Source organism: Aythya marila, assembly GCF_965140915.1.
Source record: "Aythya marila genome assembly, chromosome: 5".
Lineage (NCBI taxonomy): Eukaryota > Metazoa > Chordata > Aves > Anseriformes > Anatidae > Aythya > Aythya marila.
Window position 1 is genome coordinate 46,737,904 of NC_139046.1, and position 18,547 is coordinate 46,756,450.

The following is an 18,547-nucleotide window of genomic DNA, read 5'->3' on the forward strand; positions in this document are numbered from 1 at the left end:
AGAACACTGACATTGTCTGTAGCTTGTAATGCATACAATTTGTTCCTCAATGGGTTGCAGATGTGTCTGCTTGTCCACAGTGATATTTCACTTTAAGGTCTTTTATGTTTTCCTCTTCTGAGTGGTTAGTCCACTGAGAACCTGAGGCACAGAGTTCTGGATTTGAATGGCAGAAGAGAAGAATTCCTTTTCTTCCACTTGGTCTTTGCTCTTGCAGGTATGTTGTCTACTTATTTGGCATTACAGACTGCATTCACAGTTTTAGGTCAGTTAGGTAAATACACTACAGTACAGGTTCTTCTAGTGTGGCTCAGTTGTCTCATAATAGACTATATTTGTTATAATTCATTTTAGAAAGTGACATCATTCAATAGTTCCTTTGCAAGGTCAGCAAGAATAATCAGAGGTCATATGCTCTTTCTAAAGCAGATATGAGCAATCTAAAAATCATGAGGTAATTAATTGTTATTCTTAGATTTCTTTTTCCCTTTATTCTAGCTTTTCCAAATAACCATGTCATCATTGCTCAGCTGTTATTGCCTTCTTTTTGTTTTTGTCCTGCTACTAACTGATGTCCACCTCTGTTCTTTCATACATCCTCTATTTTGTCTCAGCTCTAGACCTACTGTGCCTTCCACACAGGTTGTCATTAAGCATTCCACTAGCAGAAAATGCACAGGACCATACGTAGGGAGGGGCTAGGTCCTTCTTGGGGCCAAGCAGCTAAGTACAGGGTACAAAACCTGTTTTGTTTGGAAGTTTGGAAGGGAGAGATGAGCTGGTTCCTGGAGATGCTGAAGTAGAGGAAAGTTTTGTGAGAACCAGAGAGGCCTGCATGGAATGAGAGTTTGATTTACAGGTATGATTTAATTGTTTTTTCTGGATACAGGAAACTTAGTTGCCTAACAGCCTAGGTATGCAGATTCCCATATGTCCTTGAAATCACTTGGAAATAAGTATTTTGATAAAAATTAATACATATAAAAGTCAATAAAAGCAAATATAGGACCCTATATAACCTTGTTACCTGGAACCACTCCTCAATGCCTAGGTTCCTGAGTCTCATGCAGAGCTGGTCTACTGAAATTAAGTTTTAGAAGTAGTCTAACATCAGCAAAAATGTATAAAGCATCAAATCAGAAAGCTAATCAGACAGCACAGTCACCACTCAATTAAATACATGTATTTATACATATAAATAATACATACTATACAGACTTTTTGGACTGTATTTGAACTAGCTATTTTAGGTGTGAAACTTAGCATCCAGTTATCTACTTCCCTATGCAATCCATGAGCAGTACAATTTATAACACTAAATTTCACTAGTTAGAACAAGTAGTGCACATATGATCACTAGTGCTGGCAACATACCCCGGACCATCTTGTTTTTTGTATACCTATTTTATCTGTTCTAGAACATCCTCTAAAGATCATCCCTAATGTGTTCTGACTTCCTGCAGTTTGATTTGTCCTATCCATTTTCACTGAGCCACTAAGCCAAAACCACTATGAATTTCCATTTAAATTTTCCCATAAGCAAGAAGCTGGGCGGCTTTTATCCCCCACCTACACAGTAAATTGGCCAAGCTGATTCAAGAGCTACTTCTCCCAAATTTAAATAGCTACTTCAACATGACTCTGAATGCTGAGTTTGAGAGCAGTACAAAATAGAAATATTGTGGTTCAGAAAAAAAAAAAAAAAAAAAAAAAAAAAAAAAAAAGGTATCTTTAATCCATTCCCCACCCCTTTCTTTCTGAAAGTAGCTTTGCCCAGCTCCCAGGTTCCTATGCCAAAAGCCACAGACACTCTGTTTGTCTGCACTGACTCTTTGCAGCAGCTGTCTGGTGAAGAGGTTCCCTCTGAGAGCTGCCAGTTTCTATCCATGCAGATAGGCTTCAAGCCAGTGTTCCCCAGACTCCTTCAGTGAGCTGCCAGAAGAGAAATTAAAACACAACACTTACGGAGAAGCACTATTCGGCTTCAGGGAGACAAATTGCAAACAGTAGCAGTTCGGAGGGGAAGAATATACTTGCTAAAGGAATTAAGATGGTTTGAAATGGGGAAAACATGGAAAAATAGATTAAAATTGCATTGAGAGACTTCTTCTAGAAACAGGAGAACTGGGAAGAATATAGTTATTACAACATATGAGTGGAATAAGCTGTGTCAGAGACAGCAGCAGTGCCTGGAAAGGCTCTAATATACTGTGCCTGAGCTAACAAAGCAGAATCTGGGCTCTGGATAACACCAGACATTTCTCCTGTTCCTGACAGGTGGCATATGCAGCAAGGTGTGGTGGAAGGGGAGCTCAAACAATTCCTTCCTATTAAGGGAGTATCTCTCCTGGCTTCCCTGAGTGGGCTTGACAGTTTTAATCCCAGGCATTATGCTAAATACCTAGCAAACATTTTTAAACAGAATAAAAAAGCACATGACATATACATGGAATGTTGTTTCCTTAACAGAAACAGCACTTCTATATGTAAGGATGCCTGTACCACGGCTGAGGGCTGAAACATTGTATGATTGGACCTAATACTGGGCATTCTCTCAATGAGATCATGGCCTCTCTCTTCATCTTATCAGCTGAAGTTAAAAGTGCTTTAAGGAAAAAATAAATATGTTTGATCACTCCACGGATATCAATTTAAAATGGTTGCTTATGTGCACGTCCCTCACTTGCATGCTATTACAGAGCAAAACTCTTGTGTTAGTTAATTGATACTTACTGCAAAATATCTACAAAGGCTCCAAGTAAAGTCTTGCTTTTATACTCAATGCCATGCTTGTCACAAAGGGCTTTCACAAGAGGAGCTGCTTTCCAGTAGTTATGTCGAGGCATTGTGGGGAAAAGGCTGCAGAATTGAATAAGATACAGCTATTGTAGGGCTTAGCTTGCACCATGCCCTGGTCACACTGTTCAAAGCACTTCCCAGCCATCCCCCAAAATGAGAGCAAAGGATCTTCTGATGAATATGGTTTCACGTGAGACTACAAGACTTTTATCACTTCTAAGTGCCCCATATTATTCCCACTAATCATACTCACTGGTGTTCAATTTGAAAGTTCAAGTGCCCAGTGAACCAGTCATTGAACAGAGATTGGTTCACATTGCACGTTGCATGGAGCTGGGAGGAAAAGAGACATGATTTAGCTATAATATTATTTTTCTGAAAATCCAGATAATTGAACCCCAGCAATCATTTCCCATCCTTATCTAGCATAAAAGGCAACTCAGTGTCAGGGATCATTACCTTCATTGCCCTTAAGAATTAAAGAAAGTCTAGATTGAAATGGATCATTAAGATATAGGTTAATTTGGTTCTTGGCTCAGGAATAGCTTCTTCACTGACATGCACATAGGCCTGAATGTGATTCTTTTAAGAGCTTCTCCTCGCTTCTTTCATTTGGATAGAAAGAAAAGATGCCTAAGAAGAAGAAACAAAAAACACTCTTCTGGACTCCTCCAACTCGTACAAGTGGAATCAAATTGAAAAATATGAGGACAAAATCTGTGTACACATGGCAGATGAGCTTCTTCTCCAATAACTTACACATCTTCAGTCTGAAATCTGCACCTGAGCTCTTCAGTTAAGAATCCCTTTGGCATCAATGGAGAAAAATAGAAATTTCTGTGGTGCCATTACTCTGATCTGTTTTAGATGTATATTTCAGGGCAAGATGAATCATGCTGTAGAAATGCTCATTTTCTTCAATTAATGTTACAAGTATTCAGATGTAGACATTCAGGACAGGTCAGATGAATACCAATCTTTGTCTTTTCCCCTTATTGTATGCTTAAAACCCATTCTGTGGGATTATACTGCTTTAAGCAGCATAGATGCCTTGTATAAATAAGTTGTATTTACATACTCATTTTTATCAGACCTAAATTTTGTCAGATTTATCTGCAGAAGACCTGTTACCTGCATATTCAAAAATAAAAGGTATCTAATTACAGTTTGCTTCTCTTTAGCTGGCCTAAAAAGATTGATTCAAAGTTCTGTCACTGTCAGCACTTTTTCATGATGTTACCAAAGGGAAAAGTGTTGTGAAAGATGTGTCAAAAGCATTCAGTGGGGGGGGGGGAAAGATGTTTCTTAAATCTATATGTCCTATTTTCCATCTTAAGAGTTTGAAAGTTTTTGACTACTACAGAAATATACAGCTGAATGCAGAAAACAGCAATGACAAACTTCATTAAGAAAGCATTAATGTTAGCTATGAGAAGAACAATATTATCTTTGTCCTATAATTCAGAACAGATCGAGTTTCCAGAAGAAAGGAGATTCTCACCTGAGTAGATACCCAGTCTTTGTTCTTATCATAATCAATGTTCATTGGAATGTGATTCATCTGCGAGACCCAAATAAACCACGTACTCTCTAGATACCTGACCAGATAAACACAGGGACACATTTATAGTACCTCTAATCCCATCCAAACTTGTCATTAAAATACAGTTAGGCAACTGACACAAAAGGGCCAGGGAGGAGGGTGGGGGGGAGAAGCTTGCCTTCCACTGGCAGTTACTAAGAAGGCCCCAAAAATCAGTTGCCTGAAAATACTTATCTATCTAGCCTCTTAGGTCTTGTCTTATGTAACAGGGCACTTATACATAATTCAGTATTTTCTGTTCCCTTCCTTTCCCTCCTCTTAGGAGTTGCCTCCCAACTTTTGAGAGCTACTAAATCTGTAGTTGCAGACGGCCCTGAGCAGCCTTCCCTCCACCTCCAATTTGTAGTGTTTTTCTTGGCTCACTATTTGTTTCTGTGAAAAAATACAATTTCGTGAAGCCTGACTAGTATGCATAGTATGACTAAGGTTTATTGATTTCCATTCGTGCTCATTATTATTTACTGATATTAGTTGTGGGGACTTTGGGTATGCTGTGTGTTACCTGGACATCCAGTAATACACCATGAAATTGCTAAATCCCATTAAAGGAACATACATGAGACAAACTCGGATGTTGAAAGACACAACCAATAACAGTTCCTGTATTAAAAGAAAAAAAAAAAAGTCTTTGTTGAGGAAGTCCCTCTGTCCCTCCAATTCCTCCTCTTCTCTTCACTTGAACTGCAGCATTAAATACATTCTTTGTGCAATCAAGAAGTAACATCATCATTCTGCCTCCTGAGTGTATCCCCGAAATATTCCCATATCCCCCACTTTACCATCAGTAACTAAACACCAGCAAACAGACCTGTAATCCCACTCTATCTAGGTCTGATAACTTTCTGCTATCTTTTATTCTGCTGCAGAAAGCCTCAACCCAAAAAGTCACTCCAGACTTGTTGAGAGAGTGGCATTCCTGCTGCAGCAAGTCTCATATCAGCCTTTTCTACCCCAGACCCCACAGTCACCTCAGCTGAAGGGTGATGTAGCCGCATAGCAGTGTTGTAGGTCAACACTAAGGGGCAGCTAAGCACCACACAGCCCCTTGCTCACTCCCAGTAGATGGGGTAAGAGGAAAGGAAGAATAAAAGCAAGAAAACTTGTATGTAGAGATAAATATTGCTTAATATATGAAGAATTGGTAGACAGAAAAAATACAACACAAAGCAAGTGATGCAAAAACAATCACTCGCTATCTCCTACAGGTAGCCTGACATCCAGCCTGTTCCCAAGCAAAAGATGGCTAAGCCTCTAAGCCCCTTCTTCTCCCTTTTATTGCTGAGCATAACATTTTATGGCATGGAATATCTCTTTGGTTAGTTTGGGTGATCTGCCTGGTTATCTTGCACTAGTCACTGGTGGGTGTGGGGGGATGAGGGGCAGATTGAGAAACAGAGAAATCCCTGATGCTGTGCAGAAGCTGTTTAGCCATAGCTAAAAATGTTAGTGTGTTATCAGCATTTTTGTCACAAATCTAAAACACAGTACTACATGATCTGCTATGAAGAAAATTAACTCCATCCCAATCAAATACAGTACAAGTGGCAACATTGGTTGAAAGATTTCTAGTCAGTGCAAGCAGTGCTTACCAACCACTTTTTCCTCTTGATTGCGAAGTAGAATATAGACAGCTGGAAGAAGGGTACAAGGGCAAGTGGGGCCAGTACTGAAGGAAAGAATGAAAGCAGAAAATCTTTTATAACACTCTATCATAAATCTTACAGAAAGCCTTTTTTCTTTCACTGCAAAGAAGGATCTTTCTCCCATTTATGCTAACCTTTCTGTTCCTATATAATCTGTTCCTCTTCTCATTCCAGCATCCATCACCTCTTCTTTTCTTTCCCATCCAGTTTTCTTTCCCATCCCTTTCTTCCTCACACCTGATTAACCCTTTTATGGTACTCAACATCACATAATCAGGGGCAGTTACTCCTTACATGAAGTGTCCTTAATGTGATTATCCCTGAAGCTGTGACTTTAATGGGAGTATCTTTAATTTTGGGAAGGAAATGCAGGTGTGATAATTGGGTGGGGTTCCTACAGCACTCCAAGAAAGCAGAAATACTCACAGATGAAATATTTATGCTGATAATTGTAAGGCATGAACTTCTTCTTTTTTTTTCCAAGCTGGGAAAAAAAAAAAAAAAAGACATAAAAGACATTGTAGTGGGCTAGTTTGAGAACTGAGACACTTCATGAGATATTCCTTATTCCTGTATAACAAACTTATTTAACATACCACTTAAATCTGCCTAATCCTACCTCTCTTATTGAAAAGCAGGTACTGAACTCCCAAAGCAGTACCTCAGCAGGAGAGAAACAGATTTCATCTGAGCCTCTACATTCAGATATCAATACATGCAGATATCAGAACACAGCAATTTTTTTAGGAAGAGTTCCAAAACTCATGATAGGATAGAAAAATACTCAAAAATAACAAAAATGCTCAGAAGGCATTTGAACTTTGCAAGGGAAGTTTTTGGTGATGGTGATGAACGTCCCAGGTTTTTGAGTGGTAAAGAAGATAGTGGTCAGAAAATACATAAGAATTAGGATGTTATCCTATAATGACTAAAATAATTTCTACAAGATCCAAGTAGTAAATACTCCATAAAGGCATCTGCCTTTTTGTCGAATACTTTAACTTCATGAAACAGCAAAGAGATTAAATATTTGTATAGCATAAGTACTTCTACTGCTTAACAGTGTTTTTTCTTCCACTATTCACACAAAAGGCTTCTTGACATCATCTGCAATTTTTGTGCTCCTTATTCTTTGAAGGACAAAATAATGAGGTAGAGCAAACTATTTCCATAGCTCCCCTGTTACTGAGAAAAAAAAAAAACAAAAATATTTACACTAGATCCAAGCAACTGAAACCAACCAAATTGAACTCAATTAAACCACTGAAATCCATTTTGCCCATCCACAGCGTCTGACTCATTTCTGTTAAAAGCAGAAAGAGATGAGAACTAATTTCCTACACTTTCATTCTAGATACTGCATGTTCATGCTAATATACAGCCATGAGAGATCTTTCAGAAGATAACTGACTAAATTCTTCCAGGTTTCAGCTAACAGTTTTCTATGAATAAATACTTTGTATAAGCTCTCTTCCCAGGAGCCTGTCTGAGACAGTGGAGCTGGAATTTTCTACATGCATTGGAGAACTGCAATTTCTTTGCTTATTACTAGCCGAAGGAGAAAGACACATAATTTAAAGAGGATGTTTTAAGTTTAGCTAACCAAGAGGTCCTTTCTTCACCCTGTGAGTAAACAGAATTGCTGGGAAAGAAAAGATAAAGAGACCTTATTTATCCTAATGATATCTCAAATCACAGGAATGAGGGGGAGCAGTGTTCATGTTTTTAATTTTTATGAAAGTAAAAAATTTATTATTAAGAAAGAATTTGCTATAGTGGTGCAAAGCAGCTCCCACAACCAAAAAGACCACCACAAGGGAACATCTGACTATCTACAATATCACTGACAACATCTAACAATAATCAAGTGGACTGATTCATTCTTTGGAAGTGTTTCAAGGTGCTTACCATACTCTTCTAGCAACATAGAGAACTTAAGTACTGATTTTAAGACTTTACTTCCCAGGACCTAGTGCCTAAGCACCATGATAACCAGGTCTGAGGTAGGTGCTTAAGTTAGATACATCAAACTGGAACCTTGGCATGAAGGATAGACCAACAGATAGAACGGATAGACCATGAGACTGTCAGACCTTCAAACATTTTGGAAATTATCACAGGTTTAGGCAGAAAGTGACAATCCATGTTTTTATCCATGTTTTTAATCCATGTTTTTATACTTCAGTCTATAGCTTTCTGTCTTTAAAATCTTTTATGGCATAGTCTTTTTGACTATTTGCTTCTCCAGGCTATAACTTAGCATTGTCCAGATTCCCCCACGCTCACCTCCACTGAGAGTGTCTTTCCCAAGCTGAACAAGAGAGGGTGCATATTGAGATCAGGGTCTTTGCGGAAGCAGTTGGGCTTGGCATGGTGCTGGTTGTGGAGATGATTCCACCAGCTAGCAGGTAACCCCTGCAGGAAAAGTCAAAGACCAGGAATTCAAATTCAAACAGTATCAGCAATTCCATCACTATTTATTCACCTGTTATTGAATGTTGCACTGCACTTTCCTCACAAGTAGTGCTGCCTGAAAGCAGGGACACTCCCATTCATTGCTTCGACCAGATTAGCCCCAGAGAATATTCCCACAGTGAGGCAATACCTTCAGAACATTTATCACAATGATCTGCAGCAGACGATTCCATTTAGGCTTCCTGAAGACAGAGCAGTGTCCCAGATCATGTTGGAACCAGCCCATCTGGATCTAGAAGACAATAGGATAACCAGAGAAACTGAATCACAGCAGTGTTGTATTAATTTGCTCATGGGAGCCTCTGTAACTCCACAGCGTTGGTTCATCTCCCTTCTGCTTTGAGGAAGAAACACCACTTGCAGTCTTATCTGCTCAGTGCTGAGAACTTCCTTTCTGGCCACTGTCCATCAAAGCTGCTCAATGCCAGATATGGATTTTATTGTAGCAGCAAAGCAACATTACAATTAATTACATTACAAATAATTACATTAATATGGCTGTTACAGCATATGCATATGACTACCGTTGCAAATATATACAATTTACAAGTAACCATCTAGAAAGTGTAAGACTTTCTAAATCCAGAGCTTCCACTCATTTCATGAATGGATGGACAAACAGAGGGTTTCAGCACTACTAAGGAAGTCTTGCTTTCCTCTCACCCTCCAACTTCTCTCACCCAAGGGCCATAGAGTCCTGTTTCCTCCTTTCCCACTCTGACCCTGGCATGTTTCATGCCTTTCTATGAATTGAATTAGTTTAGTAATCCAGCAGAAAACTCTTCAGGGCTAGCAAGTGGAGTCAGCTCCTGAAGGACCCAACAAACACCAGAGCCATCAGACAATAAGCAGAACATGGAGCCGGAAGAGGAACTGGGAATGAATGCTGCCTCTTCTCTCTAGTGTGAGTGATTAGATCAGCTCATCTCATCTTGTGAAACTGCCAGCTCAACCTCACAGCACCCCACCAGCCATGGTGAGCAGCTTGTCAGCAAACCTAGACTTGCTTGAAGCAATGAAAATTGTGATGTAGAACATGGCTGTTGTCTTCAGACAGCTTATTAGATCTAAGAGGAGGCAATAAAGTGATGACTGGAATCTATTTCATTCTCTCCATCTTGAATAAATGACATATCTGCGCTGATGAACTGCTGTCAGTGTTTTACCTGAGCAATGGTGAAGAATGCCATGCCAACAAGGAAGGGCACTAAGGATATCCCAAAGTACCAGATCATGAGCCAGGATGCAATGTCCAATACCAGGAGGTGAAGAAAAATCATGAAGAAAAAGGTGTAATTTGGCTTCAGAAGTCCCATCTTCTCAATAGTGCAGCGCAGCTCACGGAAGTCCTCTAGAAGTGATTTCTGTGGGTAAAGTGAGTATTAATGGACTAGCTACTTTAAAAACATAATGCAGCAGACACAGGAATCCCAGAGTAGCAATGGAACTCAGTGGAGATCTCTACCAGAAGGGTCTCTGCACAAGAATGAGCACGAGATCAATAGATATCAGCTTTGCTTTGGAATTGGAAAACAAGTTGCTGACGGGCTCTGTTAGTGAGACATCAGAGTAGGAAGAACCGAGAAGACTTTGGCCATTTGTCACACCCAGGTGTGGATCTAGCTTTTCTGGAATAGCGCTGCATGTTTCCATGCGTGACTACTGGCAGCTACCTCCCCACCACCCAGCCTATGGCGCTGTGTCAGTTATGCCGTTTCAGAAATTATATCTGCTAGTCTGCTAGTCCTCTTTTTTTTTTTTTTTTTTTTTTTTTTTCTTTTCAGTTTCTCCTCCCCTCCTGAACCGCAATCCATTCCCACAGCTAGATTCTAGGACACTCACTTTTTTATTAGACTCAAAGCTGGGTTGATCTGGTGCCAGCTCCCCGATCAGCAGCGATTTCAAGTATTTTCTCACCAGAGCCTTGTCACTGTGAAATGCTATAAAGGCATCCTGATAAATACACAAACAAATGCAATAAGAAAAGTATACTGTTAAATGCCAGATGCTAAGCTTTTTTTTTTTTTTTTTTTTTTTTCCCCAGATCAGTGATATAATACATGATCCTGATTTCATTATTTTTTTTTTTCAGAGACCTTCAGATAGTTGTTCCTTTAGTTCCTTGCCATCAACAGGAGCTAGGTCCAAGTAAGCTGGAAAAGTTTCAAGAAACTAGATGGCATAAAATCATCTGGGTGAGGCTGGTAATAAGCATGAACATGTTTGATGAAAAACTATTTGCAGAGGGAACATGCTCTTTCATCTGTTAGTTTCAACACAGTCCTTCCTTAGAAGGCTTCAGCCAGCAGCCCTGCCCTATGGATAGGACTCAGGAATATGAAAACACATCAGTGAATGATGTGTCTCTTTGCCATGCTTAGAATACAATGATGTTTTTGAAATCCTGTCTTTATTACACTAGGGCCAAATGAAATGTATGCTGAAGTTCCATACACAGCAGGAATAACTGGTTATCTCTTACAGTTCCTTCTTTTCAGGATAATTGATATCCTGGGCAATTGAATTACACCAGTGACGCCAACTGATCTGTTCAAGAACCATTCGTAGTACCAGTTTCAAAATAAAATATAAAATATAGAATATTAATTAAAAAAAAAAAAAAATCACAGGAAACTCCAAACAAACCACTGCTCTTCTGTAACTCATCTCCTCAGTGAATGTTCTGGAAGAAAAGTGAAGACACTGACTGCACTCCTTTATCTTCCAGAAAGAGTAGCTACAGCAAAACCCTCAGTGTCTGACCACCCATGCTCATGCTTATTTTAGCTTTGATAATAAACGGGGGTGGTTGGTTAGTCAGGACAAAAACAAATCTGCACACTTCTGGACAAGAATAGGATTTCCCTCATGCAGTCATTCCTCTTGACTCTCTATTCACATAAGGTCCATCTTTGAGCATTATAGTCTAGAAGTCAGAGAAAAGTGACGTTTTGAACCAATGAGCTTTCAACAGACACCTAGTGGCCCTTTGTCAAGTTGAATAATCAGAAACCCTGTCCAGACCCATAGGTCTGGGGAAATCTTTCTGTTGTTTTTGTGCTCTTCATCCTGCAGTTTTTTGTATGTTTTTATGTAGGTTCCTCTTCCCAGGAATTCTAAAACTGAATAAAGCATTAAATATCTATACGGGAGCTTAAAAAAGGTGCCAGAGGCCTTTTATGTATAAGCTCCTATACACAATTTCATTATTACAGATCTGTATCAGAGAAATTAAAGTTTTTCTATCCTGCAACATGTTGTTTATCCTCTTTGCTCTTGGGTTCTGATTAACATCTTATGAGAGGTTAACTTTTAGGAAATCATTGGCAAGGCACCTGACCCCCAACATTTGACATCCACGTAATGCTCTGCAAAGCATATTGTCTATACATGCAAAGTAATGCATATAGTGGAAGATAATTCTCACCATGTATATAAGATTATGAACTGTATTGGTCAACAGTACTTGGTAAAAAAATAAATAAATAAAAACCCTGGACTTTAGGCAATGTCATATACTAGATGAACTGTTGAGACATTTCCAGTCCTACTTTTATGTAGAAGTGTATATTTCTCAGAATATATGAACAATGGATTCAGTAGCATTTTAAAAACAAAGATAATAATAAAGTTTAGCTGAATAAAAAAAATCAAAAACATGACAGAATGTCATCAAAATTAATAAATCCATGGTGCTGGATGACTGCATGTAGTTCTGGTCCTTCTGTCTTCAAAACAGTGTAGTATAACTATACACAGGCAACAAAGATGGTGAGAGTTCTGGAACAGATTTCTTACTGGAAGACTACCTTGGAAAAGAGGTAACAGGTTAAAGAGTTTTCAAAATCATGAGTAGCATTGAGAAAAGAATGGAAATATATTCACAATTTCAAAACATAAAATGATCAGGAATAGGGTTTAAAATGTACGAAAGTGAGGCACAATGAGGAAAAAACAGATTGTACTATTGTCACAAGAAATACCACAAGATCAAGGGTCATTCTTTGAACTCATTCGTACCAGAAAAATTCACTGTTGATAACACCTATGTGTGTCTATAAAGCATGATAATCTAAACACAGTCTTGAGCTAGAGGTCCCTAGCAGTGGTGGCTGTAAAAGCTGGGAGCGCACAGCTTGGGGAAAAAAGCATTCTAAGTATTCCGTATTCCTAAGGGTGTATTCCTATTGCAAAAGTCCAGTAAAGGAAACAGCAGGAGACAGCAACAGGGATCACTAAAGCGGCTTGGTCTGTTTCGTCTTATGTTCTTAAGTCTGACAGCCTCAACGTTTGTCCCTATTGCTGCAGCAAGCTCATTACAGCATGGCACAAAACATCAGCTGGAAGGGTTATGTACATTTAAAATTGGCATAGTAATCTTTAAAAACACAGTTTTTGTGGAAAGAAAGACTTTTAGCATGGGCAGCATGCTTAACTCTTTTTAAAGACTATATGGAGTTGGTACACAAATTTTACTTGAAAAGAATGACAGAGAAGATTACAGGCTGGTTAGAGAGGTGACAGAGGCTGGTGGGCAAGATTGGTGCCCCTTCTTCAGCCAGCTTTTGATGCAGTACTGTTGGCAACCTCACATCATCCTATACAGATGCTTGACAGTGGACAAACAACCTTCCTTTTAGATCAATGCTGTATCTGGCAGCCTGTGAACCTACCAGAGCTAGAGAAAAAAAAAAAACAAAGGAGACCCAGAAGTTTTTCTTCATTTAAGAACAGTAAGTATTTTTCTGCCTCATATTCAGCTAGGGTGAAAGGAATGATTTTTGAGTAATAACTGCTCTGATCCATTTTGGTCTATGAATTAGGAAATACTATCCTATTTTACAAACTGAAAACTGATGAATAATCAGCTTTCTTGAGTTAGAAAGTCTTTCATGATGAGAAAAAAATCTGGGTTCCCATACTGTAAATTTATGTCCTAATCCTGGTCATGCTTCTAATGCGCATATGACAATTCAGAAATTCAGTATCAACTTTTAGCAAATAGTCTAATTAAAATTTGTTATTTCTGTCAGTGAACAATAAATTAGAGAAATCCTGTAAATCAAAGGCTTTTGAAAATAATTCTGGAAAATCTACTTTCAGATAATTATTTGTAGATTTTTTTTCCTCATCTTATGCAGTCAAATGTCATTCTATTGATTTCTTGGTCATTTTTCCTGTATTTTACTTTTTTTTCTCCATCCTTTGAAATAGACATTTCGTCAAGACTCTGTTTTCCATCACCCACCAGTATAAAAAAAATGTCCTTCCCTTGATGACCTGCTTTTCTCACTCCATTGCCCCCCCTCAAATTAATTTCTCTTTATGCTTGAATATTACCTCCTCCTTATTCACCACCTTCCTCTCTCTTTGAATTTCACTTGCTTATGCCATATCAACACTGCTCAGAGTCCACAGTGAGCATACCACCTCCCACCCTCTTCCCGTTCACACCGCTGCAACAGGAACACTTTTCAGGCACCTGGAAGACAGCCTGCCTGATCATGCCTGGTGGCAAGGCAACGTGTACAGCTATGTGCTGTTTTACATCAGCAGGTAATGCACCCAAAGAGCTTTACAATTTGCATAGCTAGTAACTCTGACCTTGAGGGTAACCAGAATGGTATTTTTACAGACAGCACAGACATATCCACTACATTATCTGACCAAGCACAATGCCAACCAGCCCAGGTGTTCTCTGCTGCAGTCCCACCATGCCATCCTGCAATGGCACCACCTTTCTCCACTGTCACCCTACATCTTACCGTCGCATCTTGCCCAGCATAGTGGCTAATAACTCGGCTGCCTCCAGGGTGCAGTTTGGAAAACGTGCTGACATCGTAAACATTCCTGTCAATCACCAGCCACTGCTGCTGACTTTGGCCACGGCCATTGTGGATTTTGATCTCTTCCCAAGTGAGATGCTGTGGAAAGGCTGAAATGGGTTTTGCCTCCTTTTCAGTGGAGCCAGTTTGTGGAGCCATCTGCGCAGCCAGATGTACATTCAGCACTGAGATTAACTAGTCTAAGCTTTGCCACACTGCATCCAGACAGGTGAACCATGCCAGCCTACCCGTTATACAGTCCCACTGGTAACCACTCCCCATGCTTCTAGGGCTGGTAATTCCCCACCCCTCCATAGCTCCCTCCTCTTTCATGTTCGCACCAAACTCTGACACACCCTTAAATAAAAGCTGTTTCTTCTTGCCCTTTCTTAGTTGCCATTGGAAGATCTAATTACTCATAAGACCTGTAGGCTACATCATGGAAGACAAATATACGTAAGCAGAAACCTTTTAGGAAGATAATGTAGGAGTCTGTTATTCAGTTAAATGAGATGGCAATATAACAAATATATATATATTAATGACCTCCTTCATAGAGCATTAGGAACTGGATAAAGTAAACTCTTAACTTCTTTCCATAGTGCTTATTGAACATGGGGTTAGTCATAAGAGAAATCTGAGGAAGACTGTTGGCTGCTCTTCTGCAGGAAATATTCTCTGACCTTCTCAGAAAACTGAAGCACTATCAGCAGCCTGTAATGCTTGAATTCGTCATTAATGTCAATAAATCCTACATTTACCAGATTTACTGTGGAGCTTCATAATGCCATAGCCAAAATATACGGCTGTAAAGGAGCCTGTGTGGTGAGCCAAATGTTACCACTAAATATGTCTGTTAACACACCTCATTCAACTGTAACTGTTATGTTAGCTTGCAAATTAACACCACTTTGTATACAATTGTTCTCAGGGTGTCCTGAGAATATATATTGTGTATACTTCAGTTACTCAAGCATCTCATTATTCAAATAATTCATAAGTAAACAACAGATACTGGGGTTGAGACTAAACAACTCCTAACACCAAGTCTGTCTGTAGATTTGGAGTTTCTAAAACTTGGGCTGCAGGGTGTGCCCGAGTCTTCTGTCGGTGTCTGACAGCAGCAGCAGGGGGTATGCCTGTGGGAAGTGTGCCCTGGTTGAAGAATTGCTTGGCCTGGTAGCGGAGCTTTGGGAGGAGGTGAGTAGGCTGAGGAGCATCAGGGAGTCAGAAAGGGAAATTGACTGGTGGACACATACTCTACCCTCCCTGAGACAGGCTTGTGAGCTTGCCACAGCACAAGTGTCTCCTGCTACACAGAATACAAAAGTTCCCTCACCCTGCCAGGCAGTAGCAGGGGACCTAGGACAAGGGGGGGAATGGAAGCAGGCTCCTGCTTGGGGTGGTAGGCAAGCCCTCTCCCTGCCCACCTCACCTTCCCATCTACCCTTATATAACAGCTATGAGGCTCTAGAACATGACAGTCAAAATAATGATGTAGACGAAAGCCCATCCCAGTTGGAGAGGATGCCTAAGGCAAGGCAACCTACGCCCCGCATCACTACATCTGTCAAGAAAGAACAAAGGGTTATCGTCATGGGGGACTCCCTTCTGAAAGGGATAGAGGACCCAATATGCCAACTGGACCCAACCCACAGGGAATTCTCTTACGTTCCTGGGGCTCGGGTGAGAGACATTGCCAGGAAAGTCACTCAACTGGTACAGCCCACCAACTACTAGCTGCTACTGATTTTTCAGGCTGGTAACGACGAGGCAGCAAGGAGAAGTCCAAGAGCGATCAAAAGGGGCTTTAGGGCTTTGGGGAGACAAGTTAAAGGTTCAGGGGCACAAGTTGTGTTTGCCTCTGTCCTTCCAGCAGGGGGGAATCAATGTTGACAGGCAGACTCATCACATTAATGTGTGGCTTCGGGACTGGTGCAACTGGCAGAACTTTGGGCTTTTTGGTCGTGGGAAGGTCTACATGACACCGGGCCTGCTGGCACCAGATAGGATACACCCCTCTCAGAGGGGGAAAAGGATTTTTGCTCAGGAGTTAGCAGGGCTGATAGATAGGGCTTTAAACTAGAGTCAAAGGGGAAAAGGGATAAAACCAGGCACGCCAGCGATAAGCTAAGGAGTCTATTGCAGACCACCTGGCCAGGATGACTCCAGAGGGTCTTGTGGGGAACGTGGTAATTGGCGGCCATCTTGGTCATAGTGACCATGAAGCGATTGAGTTTAAAATTTTTGGCGACAGAAGGAAAACTGCCACCAAAACTTCAGCCCTGGGTATGGGGAGAAGAGACTTTAGGCTGCTCAAGGAGCTAGTTAGCAAGGTCCCCTGAGAAACTGCTTTTGAAGGTGCTGACATCCATCAGTGCTGGCCAGTCTTTAAGTCAGTGCCTCCTAAAAGCACAGGATCATCAGTTCACAGATTTGTGTTAATTACATGAGCTAAGCAACTCTATTTTCCATGCTATAAACAGGGCACATGTGACTGGAGAGCCCTCTGCAGGATGTTGAAGAGAACACTTTCCCTACAACCACCCTATCTACTCCCCCAGTAACCACTGTTGACACACTAAACAATTCTTAAAAGGTGTTTTTTTGTTTGTTTGTTTTTCAATTATACTACAAAACCCTGTTTTTTGTTGTTGTTTGCTTGTTTTTTAAATAGGCATTCATAAGTGAAAGCTTCATCCACTCTTGGTGGGGTGGGGACTGTCTCACATTGAGTTTCCAAACCAGTGTGGCATACGTAGTCACCAAGTACATGAAGAGTGCCACAACTATTTTTTTCCTTTCATTATTGTCTGAATTTCCATGCATATACAGCAAGGAGATAGACTGGCCTGGTAGCAGGATTTGGTCATAAAAAGAGGATTAGATTTCAGATCAGCAAAGCACCCCAGAGAACTCAGATTTATCTGTTTTACCTTCAATGCCCATTTGGTGAGAGTAAGCACACACAGGACTGAACTTAGCTATGTCAGTTAGCTCGAAGTGTGGTCTGTGTTTCTCAAAACATAGATACTTGCCTACTGAGACCTCAAATACGCAGCTGTTAGCACACATGAAAACATTCCCATTATTTACCCTCTCCTTCTTTTTCAGTTTGCTACACAAAAAATTCCAGTCCCAAAGGAATTAGTTTTGGTGGCCTCACTCAAGCGAAAAAGAAAGAATGTAAAAGAGTAGTGGATGCAACAGACAGTCTGCTGTTGATATCAGCAGATAATAGTTGTCAAGTAAAACAAAAACATCACAGATTGCTAATAAACTTGGGCATTTGCTTAATATTCTCCACCTTGCAGCTTGCAAGTTTGTATCTTAAGAAATTCTTAGAATAGCCTAAAAAAACCTTACTGATAAAATTAGATTTATGTTTACTTTAGAGCAAATAAAGACAAAAACTTCTGTGCAAGGAACATTATTGCTTCTTAAACTACTATTTAGCACAGTTTAGACTGAATTTTGAAAGACTCAGCAAACTGTCCCATTAAGACTGAGATACCTTATGGATCAGAGTTGTAAAGGTCAGAATGTTCTGACTTAGGCCAGTTTCCTAGTGGTGTTTTGAACATTTTGACATTATTTGTATTATGGCAAAGGAGATGTTACTCACTTTGAGACAATTAAAAAGTAACTCTCACTCAAAGGCAGCCATTTCTGAAGAAATAGCAAGTTTTCTTAGAATACAGTGTTGTCAATTTTGTTACTGTATGTTTTCAAGATACAATAAAATACTCGTATTGCTTCACATTTTTTGTTTACTTCAGTTTGCTTGTGCTTTATGCCCCAAGATGTCAGATCAATGCATTTCACTGAGATTAATTAAGCCCTTCATTTCATAACTGCAAGAGTTCTGTCTTGTTACTTTACATTGTCAGTTCCAGACAGTATTTAAGTTTCATTTTCTGATCTTGATCTGTTCCTCTGCTAGTTTTCATTTTAACTGTTTTGACCTCTATTCCAACGCACTGCCCAGCCTGCAACTCTGGACTGGCCTTTGCATCCTGGGCACATGACTGCACGATAAGCATAGATTTATGTATGCGGTTGAGAATAGCTCCCTGTTATATACACTGGTATTTTCAATCATCTACTTATTCATTTTCATAAACTAGCAAGGCATATATACATGCAAAACACAAGGCAAACAGGCTTTTTCTTATAGCTTTGTGCTTACCTGTTCTTAAACT

General features: G+C 40.0%; 1 protein-coding gene across 1 annotated transcript; it reads right to left on the reverse strand.

Moving 5' to 3' along the window:
- Positions 1-1,880: 1,880 nt before the first annotated feature.
- On the reverse strand, positions 1,881-14,504 carry LOC309878806 (acyl-CoA (8-3)-desaturase-like; the record flags this gene model as incomplete). The annotated part of the gene is made up of 12 exons (XM_082761760.1): positions 1,881-1,932; positions 2,734-2,859; positions 3,053-3,132; positions 4,301-4,397; positions 4,905-5,002; positions 5,992-6,068; positions 6,472-6,529; positions 8,332-8,460; positions 8,651-8,752; positions 9,687-9,884; positions 10,363-10,473; positions 14,286-14,504. The coding sequence occupies 12 exons, from the start codon at positions 14,502-14,504 to the stop codon at positions 1,881-1,883; spliced, it is 1,347 nt and encodes a 448-aa protein (XP_082617886.1).
- Positions 14,505-18,547: the final 4,043 nt, after the last annotated feature.